This window comes from Amblyomma mixtum, chromosome 7, assembly GCF_055824585.1.
Source record: "Amblyomma mixtum isolate Tamu chromosome 7, ASM5582458v1, whole genome shotgun sequence".
In the NCBI taxonomy this organism is placed as follows: domain Eukaryota; kingdom Metazoa; phylum Arthropoda; class Arachnida; order Ixodida; family Ixodidae; genus Amblyomma; species Amblyomma mixtum.
In genome coordinates, this window is record NC_143018.1 from 37744131 (window position 1) to 37759059 (window position 14929).

At 48.6% G+C, this 14929-nt stretch overlaps 1 protein-coding gene across 5 annotated transcripts in view; it reads left to right on the plus strand.

The window, feature by feature from the left end:
- grh (grainy head) overlaps window positions 1–14929 on the plus strand; it is a 182089-nt gene that overhangs the window by 151276 nt on the left and 15884 nt on the right. For 4 of the 5 annotated variants that reach the window (XM_089552267.1, XM_089552271.1, XM_089552268.1 and 1 more), the window contains 10 exons: window positions 829–1046; window positions 3305–3718; window positions 7109–7400; window positions 8868–9031; window positions 9921–10012; window positions 10167–10237; window positions 11608–11719; window positions 13690–13784; window positions 14297–14353; window positions 14541–14642. In XM_089552267.1, the coding sequence (XP_089408393.1) occupies window positions 829–1046; window positions 3305–3718; window positions 7109–7400; window positions 8868–9031; window positions 9921–10012; window positions 10167–10237; window positions 11608–11719; window positions 13690–13784; window positions 14297–14353; window positions 14541–14642 (1617 nt within the window). The remainder of the gene's footprint in view (window positions 1–828; window positions 1047–3304; window positions 3719–7108; window positions 7401–8867; window positions 9032–9920; window positions 10013–10166; window positions 10238–11607; window positions 11720–13689; window positions 13785–14296; window positions 14354–14540; window positions 14643–14929) is intronic. The other variant, XM_089552269.1, reaches the window with a different exon arrangement.

Here is a 14929-nt window from a genome sequence, read left to right on the forward strand (position 1 = left end):
GGAAAATTCATAGTTATTTGTCGAAGAAAACATACACTCGCCAAGGTTCAAAGAAAAAAAAATTGACGTTTCGGCGCCCGTACGGGTGCCTTGATCACAAAGAAGCGAAGAACGGGCAGGAGAGCTATATATGGGCAGTTTTTTTTTTAAGGGTGCGCAGGTATATCTCTGGGAGATTGTCACGGGTCCGGTTAATTGTGTGAGGAACATGTGGTCCACATACTTTTTTCCTGGCTGTACGCCGATCAGCGAATAGCTACAGGGAAGCGAACCATAACTGCCTGCCTCTACGCGGTTAACAAAAGAAAAATGTGGGGAGGGCCGCTTTTGCTTTATCAAGTCAATATATCACTGAATACTGGCTGCTGGAGATGCCCGAGTATTGAACCTTAGTTTTGCGCGTGGTGTCTTGCATACATATATAAAGAACATGTTGCTTGAATGCATGCATCGTATTCATGCAGGTGCGGAGGCGCAATAAACATGAAAATAAGACCTGTCTCAGCTTTTTTGCGTCGTTTTTGTCTGAACCCATGATTCCCTCAATGGACTTCCAATCTCGAAGCACGAGGGGTTCTTGAGATTACGCTTCTCACGCCTGTACCATCGCGGTCAAAAGTAGCAGACCCCCCCCCCCCCCCTCCCCCCTCCTAGTTCCGGCCCGTGCCACTCTGCGTGGGGGCGCCACCTGACACCAGAAGTGCTTTGTCAGGTGGCGCCCCCATGCAGAGTGGCACGGGTCGGAACTTGGAGGGGGGTCTGCCACTTTTGACCGCGATGGTAGGCCTACATGCCCTCAACGATCGTCGCCCCTCCCCCGTGTTACAGGACGGCGAAGCGGTGGCAGCAGCGGCGGCCAACGGCCAGGCCGGCGGCGTGGCGGCGGCCGCGTGGCGCGCCTACTACGACCACCCGCTGACGGCGGCCACCACGGCCATGCTCAACATCTCCGAGGAGCAGGCGCTCATGTACGAGTACGCCGGAGCCCTCAAACAGCAGCAGCAGCAACTCCAGCAGGCCGCCGTCACCCTGCCCGAGATATGGACGTGAGTACACTCGCCAAGGGCCAGGAGGACGGCTGGACAGTAGTCCCGTAGACTTCACCTGCAGTCTTCACCTGCCTGCATTCAACCTCCGCTCATCTGAGCGTTCCTCGTTGGGGGTTTGACTGAAAAAGCACTACTTAACGGGTCAAACCCAACCAAGAATCTTGTGTGAAGTCTCGGAAGAACTCGGGTAAACTCGGGTTAGTTCGGAGGAGCGTCGCGCAAGCTGCAGCCAATAGGAGGAAGCTCGGGTAAGTTCGGAGGAGCATCGCGCGAGATGTGGCCAGTGGGAGGAGGGCGTCGCGCCAGCTGCCGCCGAGTGGAGAGAGGGTGTGAAGGTGAAGCGAGAGAAACGTGGTTGTGTGCGCATGCAGGTGTCAGAAAGAAGAGGCGAATGAACACATGTTTTCGCACGTCTACTCGGTTTAACTATGTTAAAACCCTACAACTTTTTTCAAAATAGATTTTCCCCGCATGGAGTGGAGGCGTAACGGAGCGGATATCAAGCGCAAGCAAGTGTGGGCAGCAGTGAGTCAGCGTGGTGAATGAGATTAGGAAGTTTGTGAACACAGGGTGGCCGCAACTGGCACGGGACGGGGTTGACAACTTTCGAAACTGCAGGAAGGCTGAATTTCAGGAGGCTGTTGTCCGACCAGAAACCTTCGTTCACTTCCGCGTTTTCACTTCCTGCACTGCTGGCTCAAGGGGTTAGCGCGAGGGGAGATGAGTCAGGCGTTTTCCACTGTATTCTTTTTCGAAGTAGGGGGGGGGGGGGCTGTTCCCGCGAATGCGTGAACATGAAGCCCAGCTACACAGCCAGCTGCAGAGTTGAGGAAAGGTTACAAGGATGCAGTCTTTTTGACAAGTACTTGTGTGAACTGGCTCCTTGCCTTCGCACCCTACTCTATGCGGGAGGGAGATGAGTCAGGCGTTTTCCACTGTATTCTTTTTCGAAGTAGGGGGGGGGGGGGGGGGGGCTGTTCCCGCGAATGCGTGAACATGAAGCCCAGCTACACAGCCAGCTGCAGAGTTGAGGAAAGGTTACAAGGATGCAGTCTTTTTGACAAGTACTTGTGTGAACTGGCTCCTTGCCTTCGCACCCTACTCTATGCAGGAGGGAGATGAGTCAGGCGTTTTCCACTGTATTCTTTTTCGAAGTAGGGGGGGGGGGGCTGTTCCCGCGAATGCGTGAACATGAAGCCCAGCTACACAGCCAGCTGCAGAGTTGAGGAAAGGTTACAAGGATGCAGTCTTTTTGACAAGTACTTGTGTGAACTGGCTCCTTGCCTTCGCACCCTACTCTATGCAGGAGGGAGATGAGTCAGGCGTTTTCCACTGTATTCTTTTTCGAAGTAGGGGGGGGGGGGGGGGGGCTGTTCCCGCGAATGCGTGAACATGAAGCCCAGCTACACAGCCAGCTGCAGAGTTGAGGAAAGGTTACAAGGATGCAGTCTTTTTGACAAGTACTTGTGTGAACTGGCTCCTTGCCTTCGCACCCTACTCTATGCGGGAGGGAGATGAGTCAGGCGTTTTCCACTGTATTCTTTTTCGAAGTAGGGGGGGGGGCTGTTCCCGCGAATGCGTGAACATGAAGCCCAGCTACACAGCCAGCTGCAGAGTTGTGGAAAGGTTACAAGGATGCAGTCTTTTTGACAAGTACTTGTGTGAACTGGCTCCTTGCCTTCGCACCCTACTCTATGCGGGAGGGAGATGAGTCAGGCGTTTTCCACTGTATTCTTTTTCGAAGTAGGGGGGGGGGGGGGGGGGATGTTCCCGCGAATGCGTGAACATGAAGCCCAGCTACACAGCCACAGCCAGCTGCAGAGTTGTGGAAAGGTTACAATGATGCAGTCTTTTTGACAAGTACTTGTGTGGACTGGCGCCTTGCCTCCGCACACCTGCTCTATTGTGTCCTTTCCGCAGCTTCCCTCTCATACAGGTGGAGGGGCATCCTCCACTTTCCTTTTCGAACACGGATGTGAGATTGCCATCTGTCAACGAGGGTTTCGAGTTAGAAAACATCTTACTGGTTAGCCAGCTTTCCTGCCAGTTTGAAAGTTGTCAGAGGCGAATGGGAGAGGCCTCTGTCCTGCTGTGGGTGGTCGCTAGGCTGACGGTGGCGAAGACGTGTTTCTCTCAGCTCGGATTTAGTCCAGTACGTTATCAGACCACGACACTGACGGCGTTGTTTTGCTCACTGACGCGCGGCGGCTGAAGCGACCCCACGACGACCACCATACCTGCACGGACCTTTGCAGGCACGCCGTGTCCGTCCCGGCCACGTCCTCCTCCTCTCCGCCTGTGAAGGGTGGCCACGTGTCGCCCACCACGGTGCAAGCGGCCATCGCGGCTTCGCGTCACGACGACCTGTTCCTGCCCAAAGCCGAGGTGCAGGACGCCGGAGGCGGCGGCGACCTGGTAGACGCGGCGCTGACCGGCGAGCCCAAAGCCGAGGAGGTGTCCGCCACAGTGGTCATCAAGCAGGAGGCCATCGAGGGTCCCAAGTCAGACGACCTGCTGGAGCCGAAGAGCCCGTACTCGCCCGTCTTCGCCACTGTCCAGCCGGCACAGCCCTACGGCGGGGATATGTTCGGCGTACTCACCACGAGCGCCTTCTCAGGCGGCAGCAGCCCGCCCAGGCCCGTCTACTCGGCCGCCACCGAATACTACAGGTATGGACAGATGACTCCGCGCTGGCATGCGTGCTCGGTAGTGTTTAGCACGTGGCTAGAATAAAGGCTGAGTTACATGTACGCGAAAACTTACGCGACAAGCGTCGCGCGAACAGAAATGTACAGGCGCGGACAAAAGTAAACGGAGCACGCAACTGTCTACGAACATTTTTAATGCGTCACCTAATTGAAATTTCCAGCAGTGATACGCGCATGCTGGTAGAGGAGGTTGGTGGGCTTTTTCGTAGACAAACAAAGCTTTTTTCTTACCAATGGAGAAAGCGTGATTGCACTTCGAACGCAATATCGTGCTCTGTTTACTTATGGCCGCGCCTGTATGTGTCGCTTGATCGTCGCTGAGATCTGCCGAAATAGAAAATTTCGCTCGTTCGCCCGGAGGTGCATGCGCGATAAGCCAATAGCATGAACGCTCAGCGTACGTCACTGCCGGTCATTTCGCGTGCTTTTTTTTTTGTTTTGAAGCGTTGCATTGCGTTCGCCGCGTATTCGCGCTTTCTACAAAACGATGGCCAACCAAAACTTCAATGAGCGCCTTATTGACGCCGTCGAATGCGAGCAGGTCCTTTGGGACCTGCAGCACAGGTACTATAAACATAGCAGCCATTCTGATGTGGCTTGGCGCAGAGTTGGAGAAGCCGTCGGTGCACATGAGCAGTTTTGTTTTCATTGACTGGTAACTGCTTCCGTACGCAGACTGGATGTTTACGAAGTGAAAGCGCTCATTTATGTTTCATGCATGTGGTCTTAGCTGTCGTCGAGCGATCGTTATCGTTCGCTAGAAAATGCGCGCTGCCGCGTTGCAGATTTGCCTTACAAGGAAAGCATGCATGCAGAACTAGAATTATACTATTTAACAGAAATACAGTATAGGCTTTTATCTTGTGGCGGGTTAACGGCGGCCGGTTTAAATTCTTGCAATTTTTTTTACTGTTGCATTTGCGAATACCTTTGCGGTGTGATATGCCAGCAACACGACGCTCGTTGGGCAAAATCATTCACTTTCGGTTCTGAACCGGTTTTACCGCTGTCGAGTGCTCCCCCGCCGCCTCTGTTCCCCCGATTCGAGACGCCCTGCGGCCTTTCTTCTCCCTGTGAGAGCCTCCTCGGTACGGCGCATGTTCTGCCCATCGGACCAGAAACACGTGCGCTGATGACGTACGCTGCAGCGGTCAAGTTCGAAGCGGATCCCCTATCCAACGGCTGTTTACGTTCGCTGCTGAGGGGTGTCTAGCGTGCGTAGCTCACGCCTTTTTTCGTCGTTTCTTTTTTTTTTGCTAAAAGTTGCATTGAGGTTTCTTTACCGAAAACAGGCTGGACTTGCGGCTCTGCGCTTTTTCGTGTACACAGTTGAAACGCTAAAATAGAGCTCTGTGTTGCGTATTTATCCCTGTTGGCATAAAACCTAAATGGCAAACAATTTTAATCGAGGGAAACATGTTTAGGCATCTGATTGTTTACTTCAGATGGTAACGTTCATCCATTTTCGAGTGAAATGTATTTAGGATTTTTATACTGTCCTTTTTATAGTTCCAACCCGCCGCGGTGGCTCAGTGGTTACGGTGCTCGGCTGCTGACCCGAAAGACGCGGGTTCGATCCCGGCCGCGGCGGCTGAATTTCTTGAAGGCGCGAAAGACGCGGGTTCGATCCCGGCCGCGGCGGCTGAATTTCTTGAAGGCGAAATTCTTGAGGCCCGTGTGCTGTGCGATGTGAGTGCACGTTAAAGAACCCCAGGTGGTCGAAATTTCCGGAGCCCTTCACTACGGCGTCTCTCATAGCCTCAGTCGCTTTGGGACGTTAAACCCCATAAACCAAAGCAAACCTTTTTATAGTTCCGGCTCATAACTTTTTGCAGGGTTTTGTATTTAGTAAAGGAGACTATAAACAGGTTTTTTAACGCAGGTCCGGTGAATAAATGTTGCCGCAAAGATGAATGAATGCTGCATTTGCACGGCGTATTTAGAATACTGAGTCTGCCCTTAGGTTATCAGGTAAATAGTGCGGGGAAGGATCCCGTGGGAATCGCTTGCTGCCGCAGCTCACGGCGCGCGCTAGAAAGAGCACCGTTTTTTCTTGGCTATATTTTTTGACTGGGTTACGCGGTCAGCTTTTTAGATGCTTTTTGTTTGCGATCAATCGAAAAAGTGGTTTAAAAACCTCGGAAAAGCGCCTACGGTCGATCGGTGATGCGCTAGGCATGTCGCCTGCAGAAACGGAGTGCGGCTTCGCCGCATAACTTCGGTTGCTTGACAGGCAAGATGGCGGACCTACGCGCAACTCTGCTACCTTTGGTAGCATATACAGTAACTCCCGCTTAAAGTGCGGGGCAGGAAGACCGGTGCGGCTAACCCGTGAAACTTACGCCAAAGACCAATCTGTCTGGTTGTGAGTTATAACCACGAATTAGCTCCGGCAGTCTGCAAACCTTAAGCTTTCGAAACCGTGGATTAAAGTCTCTTCCATCACTACCTCATTTTGAAGAAAGATTACTGCGACTAATGAAAATGAGAATTGGCTTTCAGGAAAGGAAAGAGGCGGTAACTGTCTCTCTTGGAAACCTCAGTCGCGCCGTGAGGACTCACAGCGGGCAGCATACGGACGCCTTTTGCTTACTGTTGCTACTACTCGGCAAGTACTACTGGCTTGGGAGAAAGAGAAGGTCAGGAAGAAAGGAAAACCGCGATAACTGCCTCGCTCAGGTGGGCCACCTAAAATGCGCCGCGAGGGTATGAATGAAGGGCCTGACTCTGTCCTGTGGGTTCAGATGGGAGCACTTGAGTGGAATAATTTTCTTTGCAGCCCAGCAGTTGTGGGAAGTTATGTGTTTTACTGCTGCGAACTGCCCGTGCGCTCCGCACAGGAGAGTCGGCCGCTTTTGTGTAGCTGATTGCGCGGACGTGTCCAACAGCAGACCGGCGCTATCCATGGTCTTTTGGGTTAAAATTTTCTGTCCGTCAATGAATGAATGAATCAGTGAGTAGAAGGTTTCATAGAAGTTGTTGACTTTGGGAACGTATAGTCTGTATGGGATCAAATGCTCCAGCAGTGCGTGCAGTTATGCACATGTCCCTCCAATATGAAAGGCAACAACATCTGAGCGTTAAACTAATGATTAATCTATAATTATGTGTGACAAGCCTGCTTTTTCCCCTATCTAGTTTTTATTTTGGCGTATAATATCAAAAAGTTGTTTTCAACTTTAGCAGAGAAATAACCAAAAAATTCTTTCATACTGGAAGGACCTGTACGATGGCACGTTACCTCAGAACGCTGGGCAATTCGAGGCACAGTAGAGTGCTCACTTGTGAGTACATGAACCCATAAAAAGCAGAAATAAGCAGGAAGCTACAAAGCCCCGTCTCGCTTCGCAGGCCCAGCACGGTGGACTACTATGCGACGGGTACGACCGCGGGCACCGACCAGTATGTCCAGCAGGCGGTTCGGCAACAGCACTTGGTGGCGGCCGTGGCCGCGGGCGGCGGTGCAGCCGGCGCCGCGTACGCCGAACCGGAGCCGGGCTTCGTTGACCGCTACATCCGCCAGAACGGCTCGGCGGCCGTGAACGGATACAAGAGCGGCATGCTCACCGTCGACCTGCCTTCGCCGGATTCGGGCATCGGCGAGGCCACCATGACACCCAGGGAGTCGGCCAGCTTGCCCCAGGTGCGTGTCCTGTGTTTCAGAGCTGCGGGCTCAGATTCCATTCCGTTTCGATTCTATTCCGTCTTCATTTCTGCTCTTCGTGACTGGCTGCAAGTGGCGCCACGCCCCGCGCTCTTCCTAGTTATCCGCTTCCGCGGATCGCCGCTGCCCGTGCGCACAACGCCATGGGGACGCCAGATGGCGCCACGTTCCCGTCTGTTGCGTACGCGCCTGACGCGTCGGGACCAATCAGCGCGTATGTAGTGATACTCAGTGGAAGCGGATCACGGTAGCGGATCGCGAATGGTGTGCTGGTGAACAGACGGGCTTGACGTCCCGTCTGTTCTCCGCCAGGTAGTGACACGCAGTGACGGAACATTCCGCGTGTGCTACCTTGGACGATGATCAGCTGGACGCCCCACTCCAGCTGTTCTGTGCATTGTATCGTGCGCGTGTGTCTGTACTGTGCTCAACAAGATCATCGCGCGCGCGTGCGACCTGCACTTATGTTAATATGTAAATAGATTTATTACAGTGTACCTCTCCCCCTATCCTTTCTAACTGTCTCCTCTCCTCTTTCATTTCACTTCTACACACTGCATGCTATCCTTTATTTCCGCTGCCCCAGCTCAGGTGCTTCCTGCATCGATGGCAGATGCCGGGGCTAGCAAAAACCTTTTCCTTCCATTTACTACGCTTATTAGAAAGCTACTTACTAGCGGATCGCGCTCGATCCAAGCTGTCTCTCTCAATTGTCTCAAGCCCAGCGTCGGCGAAGGCGTGGCGTTGCTTGAGCCAATTGCACTGAGCGAAAAAATGATTAAGAATGGAACGGAATGTACCCGCCGAGCCGCGTCCGCGTATATTTATTTTTCTCATATTTATTTTTCTCCTAAGCACCATGCCACGAACGATCTACATGTCTGGCTCGTTTTTAACGTTCAGTTTTGCCATCGGCAGAGTTTTAAAACGTTCATACCGGTGGAATGAAGGATGTTGCGGAGGTTGACTACGGTATTATATGTGCCTCAGAGTAGTCCCAAGGTAGACAAGCGTCATCTTAGGACTTCACAAAGACCTGAGATTTAGTCCGTGCGGGCGATTCGGCCGCCTGCAGCTGCACTGGCTGCGCATGCTCTTCCGCCCGCCGGACCCCGCTATCAAAGCGCCGCACGGCGACTGCGAGCGGCGGAGTCAGCGTAAGAAGCGTGGGAAGTTGTTGCAAGCACAAAGCGTAGAGAAAATGCCGGCTTTGCCTGACGGAGTGCTCGAGGTGGGCGATATCGACAAGCACATGGTAGTCGAGGAGAATACAGCCAGCGTCATGAGACTGCGTAGTCCTCATGTGGAACGTTTCTATGGTACGCCGTTTCATTTAGGTTATATGTAGAGACCAGAAGGCACTGGTTACATGCCATTGTTTTCGATGAGGCGATGCGCAAGTACGCTTCGATATGGGACCACCGTTTCTGATTGTCTTTTGTGCAGATTTTTGACTACGAGCTGTCGCAAGCGCAGATACTCGCCTCCCCCGAGCAAACTAACGGCACTGCAAGTAGCGGAAGCCGACCCGGGAGCTCCCAGTCCATGCGGCGATCTTGGCACGAATACGGCCGGGCGTCCGACGCTGACAAGATCCAGATACCAAAAATGTAAGTTGTGGGCATGTCACACCCATTCGCCCTTGCTTGCACTTTGGCTCCATTTATTTCTATTACAATGGGCTCTTCTGTGTTTTTTGTTCACTAGGTAGTTTGTTCTGGGAACTCGCGCCTAAAAGAGTTCCCGTTAGCAGGGAAAACGTTCGCGCAGTTCGCGCGCGACGGTCGCGTGGCAGTCGTGAAGCTAGATAGGCATAGTTCCTCGCGCACTGTCTGTACTACGTTTCAAACGTTAGGTGCAATGCTGTGAAAGGTGCGGGAGTATAGTTCGCAAGAAAAAATAAAAGGAATCATGTTACTCCGCACTTGTATTGTGGCCGAGTGGTCGAAGGCACGAGAAATTAAGCGAGAACATGTCGTTAGCAGTAAGAGAGCATATAATCAAGCTTATAGACAAATGTATCTTGAGGTGTTCACTGATAAGTGAGACAGTTACCGCACCTTTCGTTTCCTGTTAACCAATCACGGGTGCGTAGCGTCACGTGATGCACGTACCTTCCTAAGGGCAAGGGAAGATTGTTCTTGTCAAACACCATTTTGTAAGAACTGCAAAATAATGCAGTGGTGGCGTAACTGCTTAAAACACTGTGAACAATTGTAATCTGGGCTTATTTAGAAGGAACCTCTTCATTCATGTGTGGTCTGTAAGCACTTGTCAAGTATATGAGTGTAAACTATACATTTTGGTGTTTCCTAAGTGGCATTTTCACAGGCGAATCAATCTCCTATCAGTCTCAGACTGAAGTGCTAGTTATGTTTTAACTTTGGCTGTTGGCTTGGAGCTTGGGCTAAATGGTGCAACAGGTGACTGCAAGAATGGTTTGCATAAAGCTTCAGTAAATTATAATCTGCTGACATAATACTGTTCTCATCCCAACAGCCAATCAGACGTAGGGTTCAAGTATTACCTGGAGTCTCCCATCTCAACAAGTCAAAGGAGGGAAGATGACAGGATCACATACATCAACAAGGGTGAGCTGTATTTACTGTCCCAGCTGTGTGTGGGAGTGCCGTGAAAAAGCCTGTATTTGATGATGGCTCGTTTGAAGGCTGGAAGCATGCTTCCAAACGGGTTCTGGCGTTATGTGGGTATGCTGGTGCTTACCTGTGGCCGGTTTTCCAACAGGTCAATTCTACGGTATTACACTCGAGTACGTCCCAGACCAGGATAAGCCACTTCGAAATACCCCAGTCAAGGTGAGTAGTTTTCTCTCTTGAGAGTACAGTTAGGCCTTTTCTTCTAACTGCTAACTGCTGCTAACTACGAAGTTTTTCTTTTTGTTAATGCTGACATTGACAGCATGAGCTGTTAATGTCAAGTAAGTAGGGGTGTGCGAATATTCGGAATTTTCAAATATATTTCGAATATTATATTTTTAGTATTCGAATTCGATTCGAAATCCGAGTATTCGTGTTGTTTCGAATATTCGACCCAACGCGAATATTCGTATCTAGCCGAATATTCATTGTGAGCACCGGCGTGCATTTCGGTCCGCAAGCCCTATCGATAGATATATAACAACATGGCGGCGCCTACACGGAAGGAAAATTCTTTCTTCCTCCAAGGGCCATGCCGTTGCTGACTGCGCTGCTGAGCTTTTTTGTGGTTATACCTGCGAAGCTGGTACAGTCAGAGCTGTGCACGAAGTACCACGCAATACGTACCAAGTCAGTGCCAAGTGAGAGGGCATTTTCTGTAGCTGGTATAGTCAGAGCTGTGCACGAAGTACCTTGCAATACGTGCCAGGTCAGTGCCAAGTGAGAGGGCATTTTCTGTGGCTGGAGGAGTCGTTTCAGTTAGAAGGGAACTACTTCTGTCTGACCATGTGGTGCAACTCGTTTTCCTTCACGACAACCTTTTACGTCATCCCAGCAACGCGCTTTTGTGCTGATGGCAAGCTAGCCTTAATCAATGCTGTGTACTAGCCATCTTCTCTGATATTTCCACTCTTCTAAGAATAATGTTCGAGACTTTGATACTTTTTGTGCAGCCACACACACCTTTTTTGTTCATTTAATCATCGATAGTTGAACTGTGATGTTCTTGGATGCCCAAATAAATGTTTTGTAGTGATTAAATGCGTCTGTCCTTGATTATTCGATTCGATATTCGGAACTAAGTATTCGTATTCGATTTGTATTAGAAAAATTTGATATTCGCACACCCCTACAAATAAGTAATCCCTGAGATGTCACGGTCATCATCCGCTTGAAATGACAACACGTAGCAAGATCATATGACCCTTTGTTATCGCATGATCAGTCGGTCATATTAATGGGCCATGTAACATGACTCATTCAGTGGGAGCGCTACTGGGGAGCACCGCTTAAGTTCCCTTACACAACATAATCCCTCTAACAGCTGATGCTGAAACTCATGTCAGATTACTTGAAAGACCTTTCACAATTTTTAAATACCTGCTTAAAACAATATAAATATAAGAGAAAATGGGTACATTCATTCAGCTACGCCAGCTGAGAGGAATGGATCAATGCAGCAGTAGAGAGAAGGGTATAGCACAGCCTCAGTTTCGAAAGTTCACTTATCCTTCTCTCGCATCTTCCAGAGCCTCATCATGCTTGTGTTCCGAGAGGAGAAGTCTCCTGAAGATGAAATCAAAGCCTGGCAATTCTGGCATAGCCGGCAGCACAGCGTCAAACAACGAATCCTCGATGCCGGTAAGTTATTTGTTTACAGGGTGTATGTACTCTTAAGGGGGGACCCTGGTCTTTGAAAAAACAATTTTATTAATGAAGTCACAGTTATGAAATTTCCAGGCCACATGTAGTTTTGTGCGCTGGTTCTGGATATGTCATTTAATTTTGTGTAAAACAATTCCTTGAGCACTTGTGCAATTTTTGTGCAAGTATTTTGGGAAAAGTGTTGCATAAAATTTGCTGCAGGAAACTCGCTGAAATGCATGCCATTGGGTTCTCTTGACACCAAGGAATGCAATAAGGGTAAAATTATCGTCCTGGCTATCATAGAACTTGAGTTGTAAGAGTTTTGAAGTTGTCGCTTCAGAAATGAGAAGAAAAGTGTGTATTCCTGTTTGTGAAGTGGCAGCTTCAGTACCCTATAACTCAAGTTCTATGATAGCCAGGATGATAATATTACCCTTATTGCATTCCTTGGTGTCAAAGAGCCCAGTGGCATGCATTTCAGCGAGTTTCCTGCAGCAAGTTTTCTTATATGCTCTCTCCAAAAGACTTGCATAAAATCTGCACAAGTGCTCAAGCAATTGTTTTACACAAAATTAAATGACATATCTAAAATCAGCACACAAAAATACATGTGGCCTGAAAATTTCATTACTATATCTAGATTAATAAAAAAAATTTTCAAGACCAGGGTCCCCCCTTAATGAACAAGTGAGGAACCAAACAAAAACTAATGTGAGCAACTTTCACAGCCTTCAGCTACTAACACTTCGCTTACTATTTTTTTTCGTTTTCTGCATTGCAGACGTCACGTGAGTAGTACAACACTTCAATTCTTGCATTTTGGTTATTGCACTTGCATCTCAAAGCAAGTTCATCTGAGCGACTGTGTTTCTTGCATTTTGCTGCAGTCTGCAATGTAATGTCTGCACCTGCATCAGCTACTCATCTCGAAACTAGTGTTTTCTTGTACGACCTGGGTAAACTTTCTTTGCTTTTGCTGGCTGTTTATTCTAATTATTAATTTTCATATTTGCACATTGTGGTCACCTCCTGAGGCAATGTCGAACAGACATCTGACATAAGTTCGAGGAATGTGCACTTAATTTTATTATATATGTATGCTCAGTATTGTGTGCAAATTTTTAGAATGCTGCTTCATAACCTTCGTGTGCTGGAAACAGTCAATTTTTTTTGTAAGGCTGAGAATTTTTAAAATTTGGATTTGGTCAAATTGGTGGCAAGGTGCGGACTTGAATACTACAAGTGTGTGATCTATATGGTAGTTTGTCTTGCAAAGCAATAAAAGAAAAATTAGACTGTGCAACATACATATTAGATGCACTGAAAATGTGTCCTGCGATGGTTGCTGATGAGCTACATATGTGTGCCCTTGGCAAATTGCACTTGCAAATTAACGAAGTATTATGCATCTTTTTGCTTACATGCGTTTGACCGGTTGTATGTGGTCAGGTTCGAACTTGGAGATGGAGCAAATTCTTTCACAGGGTGTATGTTGTAGATTATACTGTTTAAGGTGGCGTTATAATCAGTGGCCATGCTCCAGAGCTATGTTTGTAGAATGCAGAAGGAGATAAAACCTCTTGGAGAAATCACCTTTGAAGCCTCTGAAAAAACGTCGGTAGCAGCAGCGAATAGTCAGTTGTGAAAAAGTGCCTGATAATATCATAAACCCTTTAATTCCATTTGCCTACCAGCACTTGTTTGCATTTTTTGGGATCAGAGCCCTCATAATTGGATACTGCACGTTGAGAATTATCACAACAAACTTTTGAAATTTTCATTCTGTGCGATGAAGCATTTGTTATATACTAGTTAGAAGATAGTTTGAAAATTGTGCACTTTGTAATGAAAAATTTTACTCCCGGAACTTAACTTAAGGGTGCTAGCTTTAGCTACCATTTGAAAATGATCGGCACCATGCCTCACCAAGCGTATTGATTTTTTTTCAACCATCATTTTTGCAGACACGAAGAACAGCATGGGCATTATAGGCCAAATTGAGGAAGTCACTCACAATGCCATTGCATTCTATTGGAACCCCCTCGAAAGCCCCGCCAAGGTATGTTGCTTTTCATCGTTTGATGTCTTGGTAAAAAACTCTTAAAATTTCCGTGCAGGTAGTGTATTTATTTTGTTGCTGATGTATCAGTTGGAACTTGAAAGCAACTAGTGTTTTGAATGACACAATTTTGCCATGAGGATATTCTGTGTGTAACGAGGAAGCATCCCAGGAAGAGAAGCGACATGTGTGTGAAAGCACTTCTAGCTGCCATCATGGATTTCGCCGATGGCAGTCCGAAGCCCGGGCCAGGTAGTCTAAAACCTCTCTCGGTTTCGAGAAAAGAAACGGGTGTTACACCTTAGATATGCTTTTGCCTTACATGTTTTTCTTCATATTCCTTTTTTTTTTTCTTGCACTGATCACAAGGGAATATAAATCGCTCCTTCTGTCAGTAAAATCTCTGGTTCCCAGAAAGTGGCTCAGTCATTTGGCAATCCTTCCTCTGTATACCTGTCTGTTTGCGTTGAATTTGCCTGAATTCTTACAATTTTCGCATGCTTCCTTTGCAGGTGAACGTGGCTGTGCAGTGCCTTAGCACAGACTTCAGTAACCAAAAGGGTGTCAAGGTGAGATGCGTTACATACCCCCTACTGACAAGCCATTCCTTTGCTGAAATTGGTGCCAAACATAGCTAACGACTTCAATGTGCCAGTGCTGCATGCATACATCATGCATCATGCACAGAAGCATGCTTGAGCATCTGCACCAAACAGTGAACGCGTATGTGATCATCTTTCTTGCTTTTGCATGTAGGGTCTGCCTCTGCACCTGCAAATCGACACCTACGATGAATACAGGGAAAGCTGCACCCCAGTCCACCGAGGCTACTGCCAAATCAAAGTCTTCTGCGACAAGGTACGCTGCCAACATTCCACATACTACCTCATGACTCTGAGCCAGAGACCAAACATTGCTATAAGCAAGAACCAAGCATAGATTCATGTTAGCCTTGCACCCATTTCTTTTCTCACATGCCATTGGTTGCTAAATACAAGCTGTAGGGCTTGAACAGAGGACACAGACACAATATTATTCCAGGTATATTACTTGGGTCTGTTGCCTTTGCTTCTGAAGTGTAAGCACAGTATTTCAATCCATTCCTTATCAGAGCTCGACACATCCCGAGGACACTGAACCTCCCT